A 25,453-nucleotide genomic window follows, 5' to 3' on the forward strand; every position below is an offset into this window, starting at 1 on the left:
TCACGCACGCTCAGACAAAATGTGTATTTATGTAGACATAAACAGAAGTACACGAATGCCTTAAAGCCAAAGGACATAAACACATATCACAAACTACACATCATTGCCACAGCAGGCGACCAAATGGATGCCATTGCCAAGCAGATTACAGTGAGTACATCATAAGGGAGAATGTATCTTTCAGCCAATCTGGTCCAAAACTGGTTTCATCAGCAACCACAATTTAAATAACTCTCAACACATACTTCCATGAACCCAATAGTGCCCCCATTCTGAGGTGAACACACGGTTAGAAAAGCTACAAGCACACAGCGCTTAATTAAGGAGTAGTTCACCCCCAAAATGACTTTTTTTTCTATTGATTACTAACGCCATGGAGACTTGAGTTTGATAATATCTTTTTGGTTTTTGTCGCTTTGCTAAGACAAAAAATTTGATTATAATAAATGTAATAATAAATGTACCCTGATGGTTTCCCCATCCAGTGCCATACATTCGGGTCCCCATCCGGAATCAATGGGGGTAAATTTACATCTTATCACATTTCTGTCTAAGGAATGCGACAAATACAATATATATATATATATATATATATATATATATATATATATATAGTATTGAACTCGAGTCTCTATGGCATGAGTAATCAATAGAAAAAAAAGTCATTTTGGAGGTGAACTACTCCTTTAACTCATTGCATTTTGAGCTGTAAATGGTTAAACCCAGATGTGCGTTCTTTACTGCAGGGTCTGTGCGAGGATGGATTCACCAGTCAAGATGAGAGAGGGCTTAGCCTGTGATGTGGACGAAGTGCTATATCCACCAGACCCAGCTCAGTGAGCAGATGGATAGATAGATAGATAGCAGATAGATAGATAGATAGACCTTTATCGAGCCTACGGGGTAAATTCAGTCGTCATACTAATGATAATAATATAGGCCCCACTCCTTGGGGTGCTCTTTCACTGTATACTTGCCCATACGTGAAATGTGTCCTCTCCTTTAACCTTTCCTTTAAAGGAGCACTATAGGAGCAGTGAGCAGACATTCTCCAGCGCTCTGGGAGCGATTTGGTGTCAAGGGTCTTGCTAAGGGACACACATTTATACATTGCTGTCCTGGAATGGTACCTGGGACAACCGGGGGTCTGGCTCCCCAGGCCATTCAGCTACCGTATATGGCCGAGTCATGGCATTACAGCAATTATATAACATGCGACAGACAGAAAAAGTGATACAGCTAGGAGTACCAAATTGAAAATAAAAAAAGAAGAACATGGAATAAGAAACAGTGCCATGGCATTGGTCCGACATCTCGTCGTTCCTGCATCCCATTAGTCCGAATCTGGTGATTGTTACTATGCCTAAACCTAACCCTAACCTTAAAGGGGAAGACCACCCATTTTCAATATTGAACTATGTCATTAATATAACTTAGAGGAGTTGTGTGGAAATAGAAAAAAAGTTCCCCCTCTTCTGTGTTGCCTAGAACTGGAGGATTGATTTTGGGGTTTGTATTGTAAATTACAATGTGTGATGTCATCAAGTTGTAATTTACAATACAAACCCCAAAATCAATCCTCCAGTTCTAAGCAACACAGAAGGGGGGGAACTTTTTTCTATTTCCACACAACTCCTCTAAGGTATATTAATGACATAGTTCAATATTGAAAATGGGTGGTCTTGACTCTTCCCCTTTAAGCTTAACCTCAGTAAAACTATGCCTAAACCTAACCCAAACCCTAACCCTAACCTCGGTAAAACTAGGCCTAAACCTAACCCTAAAACCTAAACCTAACCAAAGTAGGACTAATGACATGAAGGACTAATGAGATTTAGGACTTATGGGCAGTCCCCATAAGAAACCATCTAAACTACTCATCTCTCAGCACTTGGACTCCCTGGACAGAGATTTTACCAGTCAAACCTGGTAATTCATGGATGTGTTGACAAATTTTACAATTTGGAGAGAAATCTATATTTTCATCAATGTGCAGTACTGTCTTGTGTGTTATGATTGGTCATTATCTTTAATTATGTATCTGAAAAATAAATAATTACATCTTGTGTGTTCAGAGTTGTGATTAAGTACATTAACAGTATAATCAAACCTGGACTATCATTAAAGGACAACTTTGTTTTTTTACAACAAGGATTCATATTTTAGATAGTAATTAGAGAAAATAAAAAGTTTGTGTTAAAATGTTTTCATTTGCTTTGTTCTATTGTTTTATCGTGTTTACTGTGCTAAAATGTGGGGCATGCGTACAAGTGGCTAAATATGTCTTTTTAGACACAATAAGCCAGCAGTTTCTTTATTGCTATTTACAGTAACACTTCTAGCCCCCATAAGTCACATCCAAATCCAACCATGAAAGGCTGCGTTGTATTTTGGGAATGGGCTTATTCTGTGTAAAATGACATATTTAGCCACTTGTACGCATGCCCCAACCACTGAAATAAGAATCTCTAAAACAATAGAAAGAAGTAAATGAAATAATTTTAACACTCATCTATTATATTCTTTAATTACTATCTAAAATATGAACCCTTGTTATAAAAAAATAAAGTTGTCCTTTAATTGTATAATAGTTAAAAGTGTTAGATTGAGCAGAGCAGTGTGGTTCAAATTGTACAATCTTGCAAACCGTGTGTGTTGTATGTGTTACGTGTATTCTTCTTTGTTTTGCTGTAATTGCTTTTCTTTTACCGGTGCAGCAGGTATTGATTGAATCAGAAATGTGTGATTGACGACAACAAACTTGCATTCTTTCTTTCTGTCTAACTTAGCATAGAAACACTGCTTAGAATTAGATGTTTAAGTATATTACTTTGCAGTGGGCAAAAGACAATTAGAACCGTTATGACGACATGTACACATCATTTTGCAGTATCCTCAATCATTGTGCTACATGTGTGCATGGTGTGGAATGGCAATTTCAGGTTGTTCTGTAAAGCAATTAACCATGTTGACTCTGTGGAACTGTTGCTGACATCTGTTGGTCTTTTCACATGAAAAGCTAGGAATTGAGCGATGTTGGATCTTCTACTAAATGAATGTGGACAAAGATGTAAAAGTAATTTATCTCCAGTGCACAAACAGTCAGACTGCATCAACTACCCCTTCCATTCCACACAAGTCTACAATTTAGGCCTAGTTGGGGTTGGTAGGCCAGATCTCACTTCGATAACATTGTTTAAGTGTGTTGTTGCTGGCGGTTGTATTGGCCAGTTTACGAATTTAATTTACTTTTTATTTAAAAAAAAAACATCCAAGGAATTGTCTTTTTTTCTTGGATTGACGCAATTTGTAATACCATAGGCTATGTGCAGCCAAGTTCAAGTTCATTTATTGTTTGTCCCCGAAGGGCAATTTGGTTGCAGCAATATAGACGGGTTTCTGGTCCACGTCACGTTTGATTCGGTACCAAAATTAGCCAATGAAACCAGGCTTAACCAGCGCTCCCCAAAACAACAGGTTTGGGGATTGGACGGACTGATTACATGATACAGTCACCTGTGCATTTAGTCTCAATGTTTGTAAACAAGAAACCCGTCTATATATAGCCTGGTTCAAGCCCATAGACCCGCCCACTCTCAGAGTGGACTGTTTCTCTGGTTTGGAATTGTGTTCATAATAAGTGATTTCTGGAGCCGAAATGACGGCTCCTCCAATTAGCGCAGGGGGTGGGGGTGGGTTTAACAAATAACCAATCTGTCAAAGTCCCTCCCCTCCAGAAATCGCTCAAACAGGGCACAATGTCAGAAATCAGGCTAGCAATATATAAAAGACATATAAAAACACATAGGACACATGGAACAACAAAAACAGGATAGCAGTTCATGATCTCAGCTAGAATTAAAGAAAAAAAGCAACAATCTATAGGCCATGCAGGACCGAATGTACCGGCATTGAAATTCGCATCATTTCATACTTTAGAAACTTAATTAAGTCTCCCAAAGCAACAAATTACCTCCTCCTCAGTCACAGTATTTAAAGCCTGTATTGAAGCACAAAGGAAAACTTATGCCTGTTTGTTGTGGCCACTGGAGCTTCCAGGCGAAAGCCAGAAGGAAGCAGCTTGTACTCAGAGCTGGGAGGATGGGAGCTGTCCATACGAATGGACTTGGCTTTCTTAAGACATCTGTTTTTGGAAGACGTGATCCAGGCTACTGAAGTTTACTTATATAATATTTGAGGCCGTTCTCACAATTCTTCCAAGGTGTTTTTTGTCTTTTATGTTCAGGTTTCCATACCAACAAATGATGGAGAAGGAGATTATTGACTCAATAAAAGCGCTGTAAAACAGTCTCATTAAAGATTTGTCAACGTGAAATGTGGCAAGCCTCCTTAAACAATAGAGGCGTTGCTGACCTTTCTTGCACAACATTTCACAGTTCACATCAAATTTAAGCTTACTATCAAACGTAGTGCCCAAATATTTATAGGTGTTAGCCTGACAGTATGTTGCGGGTTCGAATCCCGTTCCCGACGACCTTTGCTGCCCATCTCTCTCTCCATTTCCTGTCTATCTCCACTATCCCCAGAAAAAGAAATATATGAAAAAATAAAAAGTAAAATCTCTTTCACACACAGGGCACCTTTTCGTATCGACCACAGGGATACCTTCTTCAATTCCATTCCATTCTCCATTAGATCTGCCCACTCCACCGATTCTTTTAAATCCAGGCTCAAAACCCTGTTTTATTCACAAGCATTTGAATCCCCCTGACACGTTCCCGCTGCTTTTATTTGATTTTATTGTTTCCATTTATTATGTTGTATGATTTATTATTATTATGCTTCTGGATGTTTATTTTATTATTGCTGTATTGATGTGACGATGACATGTCTGTACAGCACTTTGGTACAGCGACAGTTTTAAATGTGCCCTATAAATAAATGTGATGTGATTTGATTTGAAATCAGTGCAAAACCTTTTTCAACTGTCAGTCCAGGCTAATGCTACATCATACTAAAAGGCCTATTTCTCTGCTCTGCAACATCAAAAGTCTATAATGTAGGCAATAACTCAAGCTTGACTAAAGCCCCTGACAAGTAGGCTGCTTTAATATGCAGTTTATGTTTTAAATGTTGTCTATGGACTCACTGGAAGGCAGAGCCAGGGTTCTCTCCTTTCACGTTTGAATAACTTCAGATAGCAGATGTCACTCTGTGTATGTGTGTGTTATATTAAACATCCAGAAAGTGTCCTTAGTGTGTGTGTGTGTGTGTGTGTGTGTGTGTGTGTGTGTGTGTGTGTGTGTGTGTGTGTGTGTGTGTGTGTGTGTGTGTGTGTGTGTGTGTGTGTGTGTGTGTGTGTGTGTAAATTAAAGTGTGAGAGAGTGTGAGAAACAGAGTGCGAGTGAGATACAGAGGAAACATGGAAGACACAGACCAGAAGCAATGGACAGACATCATAGACAGAACAGAGAAATGGAAACAGGCAGCATGGGATGTGTCAGTGTCAGTGTGTGTGTGCTGTTGAATTTTAAAACAAACAATGTTTTGTACACTGGGGCAGTCCAGCTTGAGAGGGTTAACTTAAATGCACAATTGCCACACAAAATATTTCATATTGTCTTTACCAATTCTTTCTTTTGATTTGCTTAATGCACAGCCTATGGCAAATTGATATTACGTTATGGCATAGCATTGTAATAACTATATAGCCTTGGACCAAGACTTTTGGTATCGATTCTATGAGTAGCCAGCCTATACTATACTAGACAGGTCAAAATCGACCAAAGAAATATGTGAGACAGACTTAATCCAAGGCAAACTCGGCGACTGTAAAGTGGCATAAGATAAGCCATGCATGAGACGAGATAATTAAACATGCATAAATAATATTATTATAATTTTAAACTCATGCACAACTCAGACAGGTTATTGCAAGTAGAATAATGAATTACCTACCTACTAATCCACTTTCTTGACAGGTGCGATGCAGACTAGAGTCCTATGCTCTTCAAAGATGTCTTTATGGAGTGTTTTCAGGCTTGTCTCGTTTTTCGCATTAGTAGTATTTTCCCCCTTGTGTCAGGTTTCCGTTAAATTGTAGCTGCTAAGGTTATAAATGTTATGGCAGACATTGACAATGACGTGTGTCTGTCTAGACTCTAGAGAGCACCCACTGTACTGCTGCGACCATAGAGTTGACTGCGCCTTGCCGCGCAGGGTGCCTTTAGTGCGCTTGGCGCTTCCTTCCACAAACCCAGGGCTGGGTTGCTTTCCTTGCCGGTCCTTTGTCGCCCTCTTGTGGTCAATAAGGCATTAGCAGCGACACACGTGTCCTAGTAAACTTTTACATTAAATAGGTTTAGGGTTAGGAACGCATAAGATTTAAAAGGCATTCTCTTTAATGCAGAAAGTGTGTGGGTTCAACCACAAATGGACAACTCTTCTATTGTTTGTAGGCTAGGTAGGTAGGTGCCACGGTCTGCCACCAAAACTTGGAGGAGTAGCGCAGCAGAAGAAAGTCGGACAAGTAGCCTACCATAGGTAACAGGTCAGGTGGGCTGGCACCAATTAACCAACTGGCCAGTAAGGATGTCTGGGCACCAAAACCATCTGGGCACTATATATGTGTGGGCACCTGGAACTGGGCATAGACATGTGGGCACCTGGACAACTGGGCACCAAAACCATCTGGGCACTAGGGATCGAAGTGTGGGCACCTAGACGACTGGGCACTAGAGACATGTGGCATGATGTGGGCACGTGCCACCAGGACGATATATCATATTTGCCAAAATAGTAGGAGGTAGGATAAGATAAGGTCAAAAGTAGCCTACATTATAATAACAGAGTTTCAAAGTATTTCCCAAAATAGAAGTAGGCTACTGTTAAATTGGGGAACAAAAATAAGTGTAATAAGTCAAGTGTATGAAAAAAAAAACACAGAGATAAATAGTAGCCTTTTATACATTTATTTTTTTACTGCAAGGTATGTTTTCTCTATCTATTCAGTTCAGCATTTTTTTCCCCAGTAATTTCTTTACTCCCATCTATTTATTTTCTTTTTTTTCTATTTTTCCATCATTTTTGATATACTTACTCTTTGCCCAGTTGTCCAGGTGCCCACATGTCCCTATCGTGCCCAGGTGGTTTTGGTGCCCACTCATCCAGGTGCCCAGTTGTCCAAGTGCCCAGATGTCCAGGTGCCCACTCGTCCAGGTGCCCAGTTGTCCAAGTGCCCATACTATACTGCCCAGATTCCGTGGTGCCAGCCTGACTTGTTGTATTCGTACAACCACACTAATGATGTAGCACAGGTGCCGCTGTAACAGTGTCAGGTTGAACTATTCCTCATAACATTTAGCAGAAGGACAACAGCGTTGCCAGATCTGATCTCAGATCTGCCAGATTTGGCTCTCATCGCGGCTTTTGCTTGCAGATCGTCGGCGTTTGATGACGTCAAGGTAATGGCCGCTCTCGCCGTGTCGTGTAGGGCTTTTTATTTTCTCCACCGCAGCGGATAAAATAACCACCTAATATTCATTGTAAAGTGTAAAAGACAACCTCAAATAGACTGGGCAGTTCTTAGCACCGCAACCGTGTCTTCAAAGAGGTCCAGGTTGCCAAGGTGAATGGCCATGTTTTGATGTTAGCTAGCAGACTAGCTAAAAGCTGCTAGTCGTACGGGAGGCTGCATTGTTAATTGAAAGGCAAGGCGAGCATGCTTAGTATCGATCAGAAAGTGATGCGGCGGAGGTCGTCATTCCGTGCACTTCCACGGCATCATTTTAGCTTTTAAAGGGGTTTTGGTAATAAAGATGAAATTGTTGTTCAGCAGATATTAGGTTTTTTGCGCTAAGGGGCTTCGGGCCTGGTTGCTAACTAGCGCGACTCAGCTGTTAGCTACACGGTTAGCAGGAAACTAAAGCTGCAGGTTTGTGTGTGTGTGTGTGTGTGTGTGTGGTGTGGTGGGGGGGGGCTGCGAACATGGCAAGGTGTAATTGCTGCTTGAGAGAGATATGCAAGATAGTTTTGGCCTTCGTCTCAGGTAATGTAGTTGCTAGCTAGCTAAATAACTCAAGCAACTAAATTACTCATTCTCAAGGGGATAGGCGAAATCAGTGGCCAAAGTAAACAGTTTACAGCTACTTTTCTTATAACTTGTTGTGAGCTGCTACATTCAGTTACACTTTGAATTCGAGCCCTGTGCTGCTGTCTGCAGAAGACTGCTAAAGTAAGCCGTATGTCAGTGTTTTTGACTCATTGCTTTTGTTTTCAGCAGGAACATTGTCTGATGGATACCCCTGAAAGCCCTACCCAGTCACCTCAGTCTCCCGAGGAGGAAGAGAAGGGCATATCCGACAGCGAGCTTCTACGTTCTGCCGACGAGGACGACGACGACCGGCTTCTCTCAGACAGCGAGCTCGTCCACGGCGAGGAGAATGGAAGTCTGGCGGAGGACGAGGGGATGGGGGGTGGAGGAAGAAGGGATTCTGACTTGGAGGAGGTGGTCCCAGATTTCATCTCTGACCCAGAAGACGAGGAGCCTGTCGTAGATGAAAGAGGGGGAACGGGTCAAGAGGACGAGACCATTGTTTTGATGGAGGGAAGTGAGCGGGGGAACAACTCTCCTGCTGAAGAAGGAGAGGCTGAGGAGGAGGAGGAGGAGGAGGGGGAGGAGAGACGAGGACACAACGAGGAGGAAGAAGAGGAGGATAGAGTCTTGGATACCCCACAGTCTCCTGATTCAGTACCAGACCAGCATCAGAGCTTCTTCACCCAGGAGAGAGAGGAAGAGGAGGAAGAGCCACCAGAGGGATATGGGACTGCTAGGAAGGAGGAGGAGGAGCCTATGGCGGAGCCACCCACTGGGACAGCAGCGTTGGATGATGATGATGATGATGAAGAAGATGAGGTGGAGGAAGACAGGAGGAGGAAGAGGGCTGAGGAGGAGGAGGAGGAGAATGAAAACGAAGAGAGGAGGAGACGACAGGCCGTCATAGTCAGGGAGACAAAAGACGACTCTGTGTCTGTCTCCCGGGACCTGGACGAGCACGAGCTGGACTACGATGAGGAGGTGCCTGAGGAGCCCAGCGTTCCCATGCACGAGGAGGATGAGGAGGACGAGGAGGACGAGGAGCAACAGCAGCAGCAGCAGCATGTCAAGGCAGAGGGAGATGAAGAGCAGGACAGAGAGGACAAGGACGGCCGCAGCAAAAGGAAGAAGGCCATCCTGAAGCCCATCCTCCCTCCGTCTCCCGGCGACAGCCAGTCAAAGAAGAACGAGGACTCCAGAGGAGCAGAGAGGAGTCGGAGAGATTCCTTCCGAGACAAGAAGATCAAGGATGAGGATGATGGAGAGATTGATGAAGGAGAAATAGAAGTAAGTGTTTGTGTAGCTCCTTTCGGAACCTCTCCCTCCGCTATGCAGCTCCGAGATGAGGTTCCTCGCTGTCGTCAACCAGAATCGGGCGGCTGGGTGGAAGCTCCGCCGTTCGCGAACACTTCTTACCTTTTGTGAACATTCTATCCAAAAATTGAAGGTCCTATGCCGGGGTCTCATCGGTTTACTTCTCAAGCGTGGAAGAAAATCGAAGCAGCGTGTTGAAATAAAGAGTTTATATTGCTTATTTTGTCAGCCGGTTCCGTGTTTTTAGCCTCTCTGGAACATCCTGGCTCCAGAGGCAACATTACTACCTCCCCTGGTCACGTGGTATATATGTTACAGTATGTTCAAGAAACCAGTAAAAGTTGTCAAGGAGCACTCGTTTTGACGTTCACCACACACTAATCACCACCAGATGGCGACGTCAGCCACTGCTCTGCCATTCACCAGAGTGTATATAAGAGAGTTACGTCACGCTTTGAACTCGCCGCAGACCGGAAGTGTTTACTCTTTATTTACTAGCCTAGCCTAGCCTAGCCTAGCCTAGCCTAGCCATTAGCTCCATTGTAGTCACTTGGACAGGGCGTTTAACGTGCGCTTGCCCAGGCCTTACGGCCTGGGCATAAATATAACGATTGCATTCACCACGGCTTCGTAACTCGCGCGGCGCTCCGCCGGCCGCGCGGCCCTGGCCCGCTCTTCGCGGCCACTCGCGCCTGCGGCGCTCGGGGGCGAAGAGCAGGACCAAGGTCCGCTGGCCTTCGCGCCGCTTGGGGCTTCGTGGACCCAGGGGGGCCTCGTAACTCGTTTGGGCTTCGTGGATACAGGGGGGCTTCGGTAGCCGCTCGCAGTGTCGTGGACAATAGAGCGGCGCACCGCCTGGAGTACGTTGTTGTGGCGACCGCTTGCTCCGCCCCGTGCCGCACCACGAGTGCTCCGCGTCTCGAATGTGCTGTTTCTCTAATATACTATGACATATACATCGAATAAGAGTGGGGACGACAGTGAGGAACCTCATCTCGGAGCTGCATAGCAGAGGGAGAGGTTCCAAAAGGAGCTAGTGTTTGTGATCACGACTGGCTTTAAAGTGCAGTGTATTTTCAGCAGTTCCATAGATGAAGTGACATCAAGATGAGGTGCTGACCATGGTTAATTATCATCGTCACACACCTTCTGGGCACAGTATTTTGATTGATGAGGCTCTTGATTGGCCAATTATGTTATTATTACATCTGTCAGTTATAATAACATCAACCCTGGTAGCATATCAGGACTGCGGTGCTTTCATATGGGATGTCAACTTGCTTCTTTGGTGTAGTATCTGTGATTCTAGTTTAGTAGTGAATGCTGCAGTGACAGATGGGATATATACAGTTGTGAACAAAAGTTTACATACACTTGTAAAGAACATCCAATAATTTCTAAAACTCTTATTTTTCTGTGATAGGTTGATTAGAGCAAATACGTCTTTGTCACACACAAAAACAAATCACAAAGTTTCTTTTATTTTCATGAATTTATTATGGGTTTTCTGAAAAAGGGACCAAATCTGCTGGGTAGAAAATATACATATGGCAATGCTAATATGAAATGTGACCATATCTGTTGGGTCAAAAATATACATACTGCAATGCTAATACCAGTAAGACTCCCTAATCGGGAGATAACCAGTGTCCAAAAATGTGTTTTGCATGAATCGGCCTCATGATGGCACAAAAAGAGGGCCATGTGAGAAATGAGGAGGTTGTGGTTGTAGTTTGGCAGTCAAGGAGTATGTGTGCAAAGTTTGGCATGGATAGGGGCAACGGTGGCGGAGATAGAGAAAAGTGTGACGTGACGTGATGTGACAGACTGACTGACAGACGGTGGAGGTTTTGATAGTAACTGCGACCTGACAGTTGCAATGAAATGTGACCACATCTGCTGGGTCAAAAATATACAAACAGCAATGCTGATATTTCGTTGCCCATTGAAGCAGTAATGAGCTTCCTTTTGGGCTCCACAGTTAACCACTTGAACCACAGTATCCATATTCTGGAGAGAACATAAGCCAAAAATATCAGAGCAGAACTAGCTATAGACATCTAGAGGTGCAGAGGGACAGGACAGGACAGGACTTCTACTATTGGTTTCTATCATGGGAACAGAGTTTTGTTTTCTCCCAAGTATTGCGATACTAGAGCCTGGAATATCATACAGTATTCGGTATTTCGTAAATAAATGTATATTGTGATATATTGCAATATTGATTATAATGCCCATTCCTAATGAATAATAGTCATAAATCTAATGCAATGTAATTTCATCAGCAAAGAATTTCCCAATCCCTTTGAACAAATTCAGAGGCAAACTGATGGGGGGAAAGAGAGGGGGGGGGGGGAATTAACTGCTGATATGACTGATGGTGTGTCTGAAGAGACATTCATCTACCATTTTGTTCCATGTGTACGTAACAAACCAAACATTTAGACAAAAGTTTGAGTGACTGTCTGACCACATAATGTTGTCCATAATGTGTGTGTGGCACAGGATGATGATCTGGAGGAAGGGGAGGTCAAAGATCCTATGGATAGGAAGATTAGACCCCGTCCCATCTGCAGGTTCTTCATCAAAGGTACGTCATCACAAGCCACAGTAGGCCTAGAATTATTGAATGCTTTAACCAGTGAAACATAGCAGATATACAAGCTCGCGTAGATCTGCTATTTTTGAAAAGGTCGTGAAAATGTGTGCAAATCTTTGAATATATGTATTTTCAGGGGGGGTATTTTCTGGGGGGTCCCTGGAACTAAATATTTTGAGATGCGGGTCCATAGCCAAATAAATATCAGTTTGGGGGTTCTTCACATGAAGAAGTTTGAGAACCACTGACATAGTAGTCTCTCAAGAACAGACTAACTGAGCTCCAGTTAAGTGAAAAGGACCTTTTCTTTGTCGATGGCTTACCAGATTGCTGACATAGAAACATAGGTTTTTCAAAAAATCTCAGAAGGATTCAAAAGACACTAATTTTCACGATTTTTCAAAAATAGCAGATCTACAAGCTCGCAGCGCGGCACTCGGTGCCGCGCTGTGAGTTTGTAGATCTGCTATTTTTCAATAGTTAAAGCATAAAATAATGATACACAAACAATGTGTACCCGTTCTTAATGGGTTAAAGCTGGTTTATACTTGGTTGCGCGGCGATGTCACACGCCGAAAACAGACGATCTACGAACTCGCAATGCATTGCATACTTGCAGATCAGCTATGTTCAGCATGCAGCCAAGTAAGCGTAACCCTGGGTTCATACTGGACGCGGAAGCGCTGGGTGCGACCATAGATATAGAAACGTAGATAACTCATTGTTTGCTGCAGTGCATTGGAGCGACCTGTCTCTGTGGCCGCCATATTGGGAAGGGAATGCAAATCCTTCTAATGAATTTTAATATTGAAGCAGGTGGTCTAAATAAAATAAAATAACAAAAATCCATGGAAGATAACTGTTTTGCACAACTTTTGATGTGTTGCCACGGTCTACAATTTATTGTTTAACTGATGAAGTGGTGAAGCCTCAATTTGTAAAATTGAGAAGCAACACATAACATAATAGGATGGCTGTCGATACCACATTCTAGTTTTCCTTCGAATATTCAAATAAAATAATATTCAAATACAAAAAAAGAAGGTTTGATATCTGCTGCAGTTCTTACGAGACTCTGGGCGCATGTAACGTTAAACGTCAACTGATCTCGCAAGGCAGAATTCTCCCCTCAAAGCTTTGACGGTGCCATGTGCTCAGAGTCGGTAGGCTTTAGACTCGCAGTTGCTTGGTATTAGTCTATTAGAAAGCACACCTCCGAAAAACTATGCATGGACTTTTGTCTCTCGTGGTAAAACTCCCTCCATGTCACATTTATCTTGTAGCTTACCTTAATTTGATTAAGCCAAAAACATTCCATTCCATTATAATTTCATGTTTCATGTTGTGGTAAAGATTCATTGGTTGGTTGTTTTTTCACATGATGTAGGACAGCCAACACTAGTTTCTTTCCACAAATGTACCCACGAGGCAGCCACCACATTATAATGCAAATGCAGTTACAATCAGTATTACAATCCAGCTTTAGTTTTTCATTCAAGATTTCACAACTTCCAAGCCAGACAGACACATTTCTGTATTACTAAACCTTCATTGTTGGACCTGTGTGCAACTATGTTCTGTGCACCCAGTTATACATGGCTTGGCTTGAGGACATAATTGCATTTAACACTGTTGATAATGCGGTTGAGTCGTCCACCTCACGTCCACGTGGTCAGATCTTAATGCATCTTTGGAGAACCTGATTTAGCTTTAGCACTGTCTGATTATAATTTGATCACGCACAGTCTGACTGCCTTATCTATGGTATGTTGTTTCATCTGAATTATTGGGGTCATTATTATTGTTATTAAGTCTACACTAGGGGGAGCTCTTGTACTTAAAACCGATGAATGTGTGCACTTGAATCAGTACCTTTGCTTTGGGACATACTCACTTGATATTCTCTCTTCTGTTGTGCTGAACATGATTCGTATAGATGTACCCAAAGACATTTTTAACACTTGTTCTATTTTTTTATTTATTGATTGATTGTGTGCTGTATTCAACCCTGATGCTGAAAAGTTCAGGTGGTTGCTTGCTTGCTTAAGTAATTTAGTCCAGTTGTAGCATTGTTAACAGGATTTCTTCTCTTTTCTTCTTTTTCTTGTATTGCTTGTTGCTTCCCACAGGCAATTGTACTTGGGGTATGAACTGTAGGTTCATCCACCCAGGAGTCAACGATAAGGGCAACTACTCCCTCATAGCTAAACCAGATCTCTTCTCTCCTAATGGGGCTCCTCCTCCAGGAGGAGCACCACACCCGCTCATCCCCAATAACCCCTGGGTAAGTAGATTAGACACCACCAACACAGAGAACCCCCATACACTCATTTTGTGTGAAATAGCCAAATACCAAGAATGAGAACTATCATTGAAAGATATTGACTGAAGTGTATGGCGTTATCCACACCACAACTATAACATGACAGTGGCAAGTGATATTGTTTGGGGATCACTTTCAGAGTGATTTGGTGAACGATAGAAACACTGACGGGAAATCAAATGCGATGTGAGGGTTTTAGGACTAGCCAACACCACCCAGGGACTACTGGATCTCAGCCCTCCACTCCCTCCTATCCTGCATCTGTTGCTAGCTCTGCTGTCACATGGCAGTGTCTCTATGTAGGACGTAGGTGGTGTAGGCATCAGCGAAGTCCATATATGGACATAAAAGGGACAAGATACAGAGATCTCCATAATGGGCATAAAAGGGACACGGACAGATTGGTACAACCGATACTCTGACATAGCTTGGCAGTGCGACATAGGTGGTTTGCCCACCACTTAAAGGACCGAACCGATGGCCCTGCCATGCATAGTCCACCATGGGCACTGTCTTTTATGATAATAATGTGTGTCTTTGGTATGTGTGTGAATGTTTATATTGTATTGGTTCTTTAATCATTACATTAAATTGCTCTATAATCTTTTATTATTTTTGACCCCAGGAAGAATAGTCACAGCTGAGACAGTGACCAATATAATGGGGAACTAAAATTAACAATAAACCTCTAGTTCAGTGTTGCTCAACCACTGTTGCCTGGGGACCTTTGGTGTGCCCCTGAGAAGGGTCAAGTGTGCCCCTTGTGAAACTGCCTGAAAGCCAGTATTGTATTTATCATTTAAAAAAATATTTAAACTAGTGAAAACAGCCGATCTACAAGCACACAACGCCTCACGGTGCGAGGCGTTGTGTGCTTGTAGATCTGCTGTTTTCACTACTGTTGTGCGACAGCCTTGTATGAAACGTACATATTTGAAACTTGGAGATACAAGGTTTCTTCCCGACAGTGACGATATTTACACCCCCGTATTATGTTGGTGTGCCCATGTTCTCGTCCTTATTATTTAACATACTGAGATATTTCAATGGTACAGTATGTTTGAAAACATACCATTGCTATAATTCATTCACTGCTCACATTCTAGGCTGGACCAACAGTTGAAGAGCTCCCGCCACCCCCTCCTCCAGTGGAGCCCCCGGTTGAGAGTGCCTGGGAGAGAGGCTTGAGGCATGCCAAAGAGGTACACACTGCTTGCTACCTACCTACATAGGCATCACTGTTAGTATGTACATCCAGTCTCAAAGGCTTTAACCCATTTAGGCCTAGAATTATTGAATGCTTTAACCAGTGAAAAATAGCAGATATACAAGCTCACAGCACGGCACCGAGTGCCGCGCTGCAAGCTTGTAGATCTGCTATTTTTGGAAAAAGTTGTGAAAATGTGTGCAAATCTTTGAATATATGTATTTTCAAAGCGAACGTTTGTAACTCAGATTTTGCTTCTGGGTGGTCCCTGGAACTAAATATTTTGAGATGCGGCTCCGTGGCCAAATAGATATCATTTTGGGGGTCCTTCACATGAAAAGGTTTGAGAACCACTGACATAGTAGTCTCTCAAGAACAGACTAACTGAGCTCCAGTCAAGTGAAAAGGACCTTTTCTTTGACGATGGCTGGCCAGATTGCTGACATAGAAACATAGTTGTTTTCCAAAAATCTTAGAAGGATTCAAAAGACACTTATAGAAATTATAATTTTCACGATTTTTCAAAAATAGCAGATCTACAAGCTCGCAGCGCGGCACTCGGTGCCGCGCTGTGAGCTTGTATATCTGCTATTTTTCAATAGTTAAAGCATAAAATATTGCGTCATAATGTGTTCAGGCCTAAATGGGTTAAGACTGCAGGCAAATCCAATGTGTTTCTTATCATCTTTAGGACTGACTTTCAAATCGGATTTGTGTAAACTCAACAGCATACTCTGCCGCTCATTGTGTTTGCTTGCGGGAAATTGCTGATCTACAAGGTCACAAAGCTTTGCGTCACAAAATGTTGGGAGCTTGTAGATCTTCTATTACAAAGGCGAGGGACACCTTTGTACGACCAAGTACAAATCAGTTTACATACTGAGAGAAATCTTTGGAAATCAGATTCCATCCGCTTCTTTGTTGTTCAGAATAGCGTAAAGATATACCCTTTGATGTTACCTGCCTGGTTTAGCATGCTAATTCTGTCATCATCATATGGAATGTAGTTCATTCATGTGGCTCCCAGAACAAAGTACAAAGCACATGTCATATTGTAAATCATGATTGACGTTGAGTGCATTTTCATGCACATGGTGGTACAGACGGGGAATTTCGGGACTGCCCCCTGTTCGCCCTTATCTCCAACATGCCTATTGAAAGGCTGTATTTTACGACAAAAGTCTATATCGAGTTCGTTCCATGGTTCCATTGTTGACAGATGCGTTGATAGCTTAACTATCGTTGTCTGAATAGAAGGTGTGAATGACTGAGTCATTCTGACAATGTGTTAAGTAGACCACTGGCATCCGTTTTCAACTGGCAGAGGGAGATCAGCTTGGGAGAGTGCCTGAAAGTAAATACAATTTATGTGATGATCCAGGCATCGACACTAAGGCTTGCCCACCTGCCCCCGGCAGGTAAATAAACCCTTGGGGCAGGTGAAGCTTGCCGACGGGGCAAGTGCTCATTTGAGAGGGGATGCAACCGTCTATAAACACAACACGAGATATCTGTCTAAACACCTGAACGTGGCCAGATCGCTTTGACTTCTGGTGTGTAGAATGTAAAATAAGAGCACTACCTACTTAACCTATGATGTGCTGGTTTTACTGTTGCTATACTTAAAAATATAAAATAACAAGTGTGAAACCATAGACATATTCAATCATAGCTATGTAGGTATTTGGTATTTAGATTTAGAGGTATTTAGGTATGAATTTATCGCACAGCCCCAGATAATGGACGATGTACTTTTTGGGCATGACCTTTGGGCAAGTAGAACATGACCTGTACTTGCCCGACGGGCAAGTGCCTCTGAGACCTTGGTGTCAACCCCTTTGATGCTTTGAAATGTGAGATTACCCCTCACTACGTCCTCAGCAATTATTACATTATCACATACTCGCAATTATGAGTTGATCACAGTTATTTGGCATAATTGTTTCCATGTGGCCCCCGGGGATCCTAACGTGGCCCCTGATGTGATGAAACTCATTGCAGGCCCCCAACAGTGTCTCTGCCCATATTGGTGCAGAATGTGCAGATCGGAGCATGGTTGCACCTCGCAGTATATAGGCGATTGTTATATATTTTGAAAGTATAAAATATGTTAGTCATTTCTTCCAAGTTATTTGCCAAAAGGGAAATAACTAGTTATTTGTCTAAAGACAGACACTATTTTTGAGCACTCTTCACACAATCTTTAATTTACTACTGGGTACTGCACGCCACGGTACAACGAGAATTCAACAAACGTATACAGATAAGATCACAGTGCACGTCACATTTGTTTCCCCTTACTTAAATGCCAAAAGTTAATTTTAACTGGTGTTTATAAGATTGTTAGGATAGGATAACATTACACTCGCAGACATTTTGTGTAAACATGTACGCTTGGGAATGTGTGCAGTTATCTGTATCGCATACCTAACTACAGTGCTTGTCACATTGATTGGGGTTTAATAAGATATACCTTTATTGATCACCATGGGGAAATGCATGCCTAATTGGACGTTTTGACTGCTTTTTATTTTATTTTATTTTTTAAAGTACAAAAATGTTAAATGCATATATACAGTGCTCAAAGCTTATCGCAAACGTTCGGAAAGCTCTCGCCGAGCGATGGAATCGCACAATGATCTTCTCACAGAGGCTTTCACACAAAAACTCGGCGAGCAAAGCCCCATCTTGTGCCAGATCGGGGTTTTGTCCCGAGCGCCAAAAATGGTCGACGAGAGCATAATCGGAGCAAATAACTTTTTTCCATGATTATCAACTAAACTTCCCACAAAAACAGTCCATTATATCTCCCCTTTAATAATTCCAATTGTTATTGTGTTTGTGTGTTCATTTTTATTGTTGATCCGTTACCTTTTCAACGAGGTAAGCATCGGGCATTTGTGGAATGAGCAACACAGCCAAACGTGTGGTTAGTGCCACCCAAAAAGTTGTCAAAATGACTGCAATACTGTTCTGTTGGTATTCACCTTTGTTGCTTGGTGCATTGAATGATTGCACTCTCCCACAGTAATAAGGAAAAGAAAAAAAACAACACATATTGGCCATTTTGGCCATGTTTTACACTTTTTTAAACTCTTGTCAGGTAAGCCCAAAACGAGAGAGTAAATTCCTGCAGAACAGTATTGTAGGCCATTTTGGCAAATTTTTGGGGGGCGCTACCCACACGTTTGGCTGTGCAGCTCATTCCACGAATATATAAAACACAATACAAAACTCAATACCAATTGGTATAATTAAAGGGGAGATGTAATGCACCGAAGTTAAGTTTCCTTACTTTTTGAGGGTAGTTTACAATGCAACAAGCTGGCATTTCGTGGGCAAGACGACAGTACAGCTTCTTGTTTGAGTTGATTCGCAAATAGCCTTGATTTGTTTTAATGGCTAATTGAGTATTTAGATACAATGTACAAAATGCCCAGAAAATCCTAAGCTTGAAAAAAGGGACAGCCCATACTGTATGTGTGTCACATATACTTTAGTAGTCAATCATTTTCTCCTGTTGTGTTGTGTCCCTGACTGTCCGTGCAGGTGTTGAAGAAGGCCACCATTCGTAAGGAGCAAGAGCCTGACTTCGAGGAGAAGCGTTTCAATGTGACTATCGGAGAGGAGGAGAGAGAGTTTGACAAGGAGAATGAGTTCTTCAGAGAACGTAGCTACCGCATCATCAGAGAGTAAGACCATTTATCACTTCCTCAATTAATTAAAACCCATTTAGGTCTAGAATTATTGAATGCTTTAACTATTGAAAAATAGCAGATATATTTTATCTATTTAAAAGCGAACATTTGTAACTCAAATATTTGCTTCTGGGGGGTCCCTGGAACAACATATTTTGAGATGGGAGACCATGGCCAAATACCTGTAATTTTGGGGGTCCTTGACAACTAAAGGTTTGAGAACCCCTGATTTAGAGGAAGGATTTAGAAGTCTGGTCAAAGATCGGGACAAAGATATTCAAAGACTTGCACACATTTTCAAGGTTTTTCAAAAATAGCAGATCTACCAGCTCGCAGTGCGGCACTCGGTGCCGCGCTGTCAGCTTGTATATCTGCAAGTTTTCAATACTTAAAGCATAAAATAATGGTTAAAGTGGCTAAAATCTAATGCGACTCGGGCGCGTTCCAGGTATTTGAGTGTTAAACCTGATGTTGACGCTTTGCTAGTGCCTGCTGTGGTGTAGTAAAAGTGCCATGTCACACAGGTGTGATTGATGATGCTGATGATCTAGAAGGAATTTCTAGAATCTGCCTCAGGTCTAAATGGGTTATAATAAGCACATAATCTGTTCTCCCTTTTCAGTGAGATGGAATTCAGAGATCCTATGTACGGGTGAGTGACAACATATCCTAGAGTCATGCATTTCTCCACCTCACAACTTTCAGTTCATTTCTGTACTTTTTTTCTGTGGGTTGGCACAGGTCACAATTGTTACTTTATTTTTTCTTGCTGCAAAATGTTCGATTTATTTGGTTGGAGATCTTGTAAATCGGTCAAACGGTAATTTCAAGTTTCTCACTGAAAATGTTTCATCTTTTCAGTAGATACAAATATTTAGCATAAAACCATGTAGCATAATCTTGATACAAAACGTGCACACTAATAAGTTCTGCATTGATTTATTGAAAAATGTGTCAATTTAGTCAGAAGGACCTTTTTCAAATAGACATCTCAACCATAAAGTGACATAGTGCTTAACTACAGCTGATCATTGCGATGGTCCACAGCTGTGCTGGAAGTTTTGCATTATAACATTACTTTTTTTTAAGCTCCATTTTCCTTCCATATTTCAGAATGTGAATGGCGGAATGGATAAAAGTAATAGTGTGGTCTTCTTATATATTATAATATACAGTATATTTGTGGGTTTGTATGCGTTTCTCTTTGCAGTGCCACTGAACCATATGCTGCTGATCCATATTATGATTATGAAATGGAAGCCCTGTGGCGAGGGGGGCAGTATGAGAACTTCAGAGTCCAGTACACAGAAGCTCCTCTGCCGTACCCCTATAATGTAAGTGCACTCCATACTAAGCTGAACTACTCTTCTAGAATAAACTAGACCAGGTCACCTGGTTCTGCCAGACCCGCAATGAAAATCAGAATGCAAGGAAGGGGGGGGGGGGGGGGGGGGTGGATCAATCTTAGTCTGGCCTCTCTCCTTTGACCTGTCCGGCAAGCGTGACGCTGGCAGGAGTGCAAGACTCCAGCTGGTATAGCTCGTGGGATCCTTAAGGCACGCAAACCTCCCCACCACGATAAGGTGTTGATCCATGGGGAAGGGGGGGGGGGTGATAGACAGACAGAGGACAGAGACAGGACAGTGACAGTCAGACAGACAGAGGACTAAAACAGGACAGTGACAGTCAGACAGGCAGAGGACTAAGACAGGACAGTGACAGTAAGACAGGCAGAGGACTAAGACAGGACAGTGACAGGCAGACAGACGGCTAAGACAGGACAGTGACAGTCAGACAGACAGAGGACTAAAACAGGAAAGTGGTAGAGCCTGTATTGTTAACAAATTTAAGGGGAACTCTGACAGAGTTGGGGCGGAACATTTTCAACACTTAATAGCAAGAGCTTGTAGATCGGCTGTTTTCACTAGTATGGCACTGAACTAACACATGAACACACAGGATTGTATAGGCTGAGCAGCTGGAAATGTTTCTGAGCTTGTAGATGGGCTGAGGAATTTATAGTGTCAGCAGCTCGTCAGCCAACTCAACTCAGCTGGTCCTGTACAGGTGACGGCACTCAAGGCAATCAGCCGAGCAAGGGAAGGGAGGGGCAGATGAGCAGTCAGAGGCAAACACAGGCACACTGAGGAAAAGAGGGACCGACCGACCGACCGACAGACCGACAAAGCCTTTTGTAGGCCGACCCCCTGGGTCTGGCAACAAGAAGGTGTCTACACCATGTGGCTCTCGGATGTCATGTGGCTAGTCTTGACTCATGTTCGAAAATAAACAAACAGATTTGCTCTGAAATCATTAATACGAAATGTTTGCATTTCGTTCAGTAGGAGCGAGATCATTTAGCGACCTACAACCGGGTCGCGACGTGGTCGGTAGTTTTCAGCGTCCGGGTCGCTAAATCGAGCGACCGGGTCGCTAAATCACCGACCGCGCCGCTAAATCGACCGACCCGGTCGCTAAATCTACCGACCTGCCTGCAGTTTTAGGTCGGTAGATTTAGCGACCCGGTCGGAAGATTTTGCGCCCCAGTCGGTCGATTTAGCGACCCGGTCGCTCGCTTTAGCGACGCGGTCGGTGATTTAGCGACGCGGTCGGTGATTTAGCGACCCGGTCGGGAGGTTGCGTGGCAGGTTAGCCTAACTGAGGTAACGGTCGGGAGGTTGCGTGGCAGGTTAGCCTAACTGAGGTAAGGTTACTGAGGTTGTCGGGTGAAAACCTTGTATGTCCAAAACCGTTGGTTTTGCATTTATCATTTTAAAAACGATCTAAACTAGTGAAAACCGCAGATCCACAAGCACACAACGCCTCGCACCGCGAGGCGTTGTGTGTGCGAGGCGTTGTGTGTAGATTGTTTGTAGATCGGCTGTTTTCACTACCTTTGTGTGACGGCCTTGTATGATGAAGCAAGGCTTTACTTGGTGAAAAAACATTCAAATTTAAAACTTGGATATACAAGGTTTTTGCCCGACAGTGACGATTTCCTTGATATGGTGGATCAAATTGGAACATAACAAACTCACTATCTCAAAGGAATATAAGGGATCACACACTGTAGCTTCCTTCAATTACTTTATTTTGGCATCCATCTAAAAGTGACATTTCGAGCACACACTAAATTCCATAACCTCCCTCTACCACTCACTCCTGCTACTCATGGTACTAAGGCGCTCGATGTACAGATTATTGTGTTTTTGATTGTCTTTTGAATTTGAATTCTTGGTCTACTAAAGTTTTTTGGATTACTATTTCTTTGCATTTTATGTATTAATGTTGACGTATTGATGTATTACCATGTACTGTCCTTGCTTATTGTAAGTCGTTCTGGATTAAGAGCGTCTACTAAATGCATACATTGTAATTGTACATTATGCTTTGATTCAAAGCATCCGCCAAAAGCAAATCACTATTTCCGTTCTGTCCCACCAGGAGCGCGAACGAGAGCGTGATCCACGAGACCGCCACAGGGACCGCGAGCGAGAGAGAGACCACCGCGAGAGGGAACGGCGGCAAAGGGAACGTGAAAGGGAGAGAGAGAGGGAGCGCGAGAAGGAAAGGATGCGCCGAAAAGAGGAGTGGGAGAAGGACCGCATGAAGAACCGGGATGAGAAGGAGAGGCCGAGGATGCGTCCTCCTCGAGAGCCGAGGGAGAAAAAGGAAGAGGATAAACTTAAACCTCGCTCCCCCATCAGCTTACCACCCAAGTAAGTCTTAATACCTGACCCTATACTTTATGCCCAATTCACACAAGCAGCGTGGACGCTAGTACGGCTAAGATGACTAGGTTCTTTACAAACAAGCTGCGAGAGACGAATCATGGAGTATGTGTTCTCCTCTATCCCCACCTATTTAGCTCTACTCCTGGACAGAGGAGTGGCAGCGAAACGTGTGAGCTTGTTCGTTGCGACCAAAGGTCGCAGTTTAGTATGAGAAACGGCACATGTCTCCGTCCGTCCGGACGTCTGTCCGCGTACGCTTTTTTACGGTCTATGGGTTTGGCGCTCTGACATCACTTAGGCGTCTTAGACAACTTTACATTTAAGTACCAAGCACTCTTATTTTGTATTAAAGTCCACACAGTGAGAGAGAGGGAGAGAGAGCATTGGCACTCGTCTTGTGTTTATACTATTATTCCAACTAAAGATGATTGCGTCCCCTCTCAAACGCGCACTTGCCCAGTCGGGCAAGCAGAAACTCCACCTGCCCGCATGTTGTATTTACCTGCCACGGGCAGCCAGTGTCAACCCTGTATAAAACAGCTATAACAATCGATTATGACACGTTGCTGAATCGATTCAGAATCGCGCACAGCCGAATCGCGATGCATCGCCGAATCGATGATTGTTGATACCACTGCTACACAACACAACACATCCCCCTGTGCTGGAGTTAAATCCTTTTGGAAGTTTTTCTATGCAACTTCAGTGATGTCATTACGTGCGCATCCCGCATCAAAAACTCATTCAAGTCACCCAGGGACTCATTCATGTCATGGTCCTGGGGTCCCGGGGATGCACCTCCATTGGAGTCCATGTTAAAATAATTTACCGGGTCGCGGTAAAAGAAAAACATTTTAAAATTCCACAGACACCACCACTGTTCATGGGTGAAAGCATCCTACTAAATCCACGTAGAAAGTCTTAAACAGGCGATAGAAACGTCAATGTTTTGATTCCACCGACGTCCGACGCCATTTTGCGCGCCCGAATTCATTAGGGGCACATGTTTTAGTAGTTTTAGTAGTTCTAAGTTCAATCATTAGCCAAATTGTAAAATAAATATAAGAAATAGGCAAACATTTTGAAAATAGCTGATCTACAAGCTCACAGCGCTCGAAAACATTGTATTGAGGACTCATAAAACTTTTCTGGGACCCATTTGAATGACCACCTGTGGGTCCCGGGACCCATTACATTGAAAACCTAGTAGCATCACTGCAACTTGCGGGTAACGGCAGTGGCTGCCTTTAACTGAAACTTAACCTTGTGCCAGGATTTCAACCGCGGAGCGGAGGAAAGGCTGCTTAGTGCTTTATGCCTCTCCCCCTCTCCTCTGCTCCGTGAGGAAAAGCATGCTCACAGCGCGGCGTGGGGTAGGCGAAATGTGTCCATCTACACCATACATGGACAACTGGCGGCCACATGCGGCCCCCACCTTCACTTAATGCGGCCCGCAGGTTAATACTGGAATACTGATATATTATTGATTTCAGCTGTTACAATTCCAAACATGACCTACTTTAATTCCGTCAGTCTATATTAGTAGCTTAATGACTATTACAGTAGTATTAAAATGTATTTCTTTTATGTCAAATGATTTTGTATTTAGGTTCATAAAGTTAACATGAGTATATAACTAAATGCGTTTGAAATTAAATCAAAATGTTACATTTCAGGATTCCAATTAAAAAATAACAAAAAAATAATTCAGGATTCCAATTCAAAAGATGCAAAAATAGCTGATCTACTGCGATGCGTTTTGAGCTTGTAGATCTGCTATTTTTGCTCCTTTTGTATGAGATACTAAAGTAGGACGTAGCAATATGCAATGTGGTCCTCTGGAGTGAAGGTGGAAATATAGTGGCCCTCGCCATCATCAAAGTTGCCCACCCTCTGATCTACACTGTAGTTCCAACTCTCAAAATAGTGGTTTAAAAATAATCTATATATTTTTTCCGTGCACCATTAAAGCCCTGCTGCACACTCTCCTGTGAGGGTGGGCTGGACGTGTGTGTGTGTGTGTGTGTGTGTGTGTGAGATGAAAACAAGCTATTGCACTGGTGACGTTTAGGGCTTTTCACTCTGCGTCTTGGCCAGGCGCTACTGATTTCAGCCCGGTATGCCCACCTGGCCAAAAAAGCGCTGTCGGAAAAAATTGAGTTAATCCTGTGACACACTGAAAGCGTGACTAACACACATCAAACAAAAGAGTTTCATTTTCTGCGCCACCTGTTGAGAGACATGTCAACTAGTTTTGACATGTCCAATTGACATGCGTTTAGTTGTAGCCTGTGAAATACTAGCAGATACTCAAATACAGTGTAGGCGTGAGATTATAAGTGACACAGAAGCCAATGGTTTGTTTCATAATTTTTTTGCCCACATCTAAGCCCATTTTTTTTATTATTGTTTCTGTAGAAACTCTAAATGCAGTTACTCAGATATTGCACAACCTTTTGTTCTTACCAAACATACAAATACACATACGTAAAGAAAGACATATCGGAGCAGAAAAGGCAAGG

The 25,453-nt window shown here is 42.8% G+C and overlaps 1 protein-coding gene across 1 annotated transcript in view; it reads left to right on the forward strand.

The window, feature by feature from the left end:
• The first annotated feature begins 7,447 nt into the window (after positions 1–7,447).
• zc3h18 (zinc finger CCCH-type containing 18) overlaps positions 7,448–25,453 on the forward strand; it is a 43,081-nt gene continuing 25,075 nt past the window's right edge. The window contains exons 1-9 of the mRNA XM_080736767.1: positions 7,448–7,588; positions 8,240–9,343; positions 11,876–11,960; positions 14,099–14,253; positions 15,399–15,494; positions 19,049–19,191; positions 19,820–19,849; positions 20,408–20,531; positions 22,642–22,916. Of these exons, the coding sequence (XP_080592893.1) occupies positions 8,255–9,343; positions 11,876–11,960; positions 14,099–14,253; positions 15,399–15,494; positions 19,049–19,191; positions 19,820–19,849; positions 20,408–20,531; positions 22,642–22,916 (1,997 nt within the window). The 5' untranslated portion in view covers positions 7,448–7,588; positions 8,240–8,254. The remainder of the gene's footprint in view (positions 7,589–8,239; positions 9,344–11,875; positions 11,961–14,098; positions 14,254–15,398; positions 15,495–19,048; positions 19,192–19,819; positions 19,850–20,407; positions 20,532–22,641; positions 22,917–25,453) is intronic.

The sequence above is a fragment of the Nannobrachium achirus genome, assembly GCF_963921795.1.
Source record: "Nannobrachium achirus genome assembly, chromosome: 11".
NCBI lineage: Eukaryota > Metazoa > Chordata > Actinopteri > Myctophiformes > Myctophidae > Nannobrachium > Nannobrachium achirus.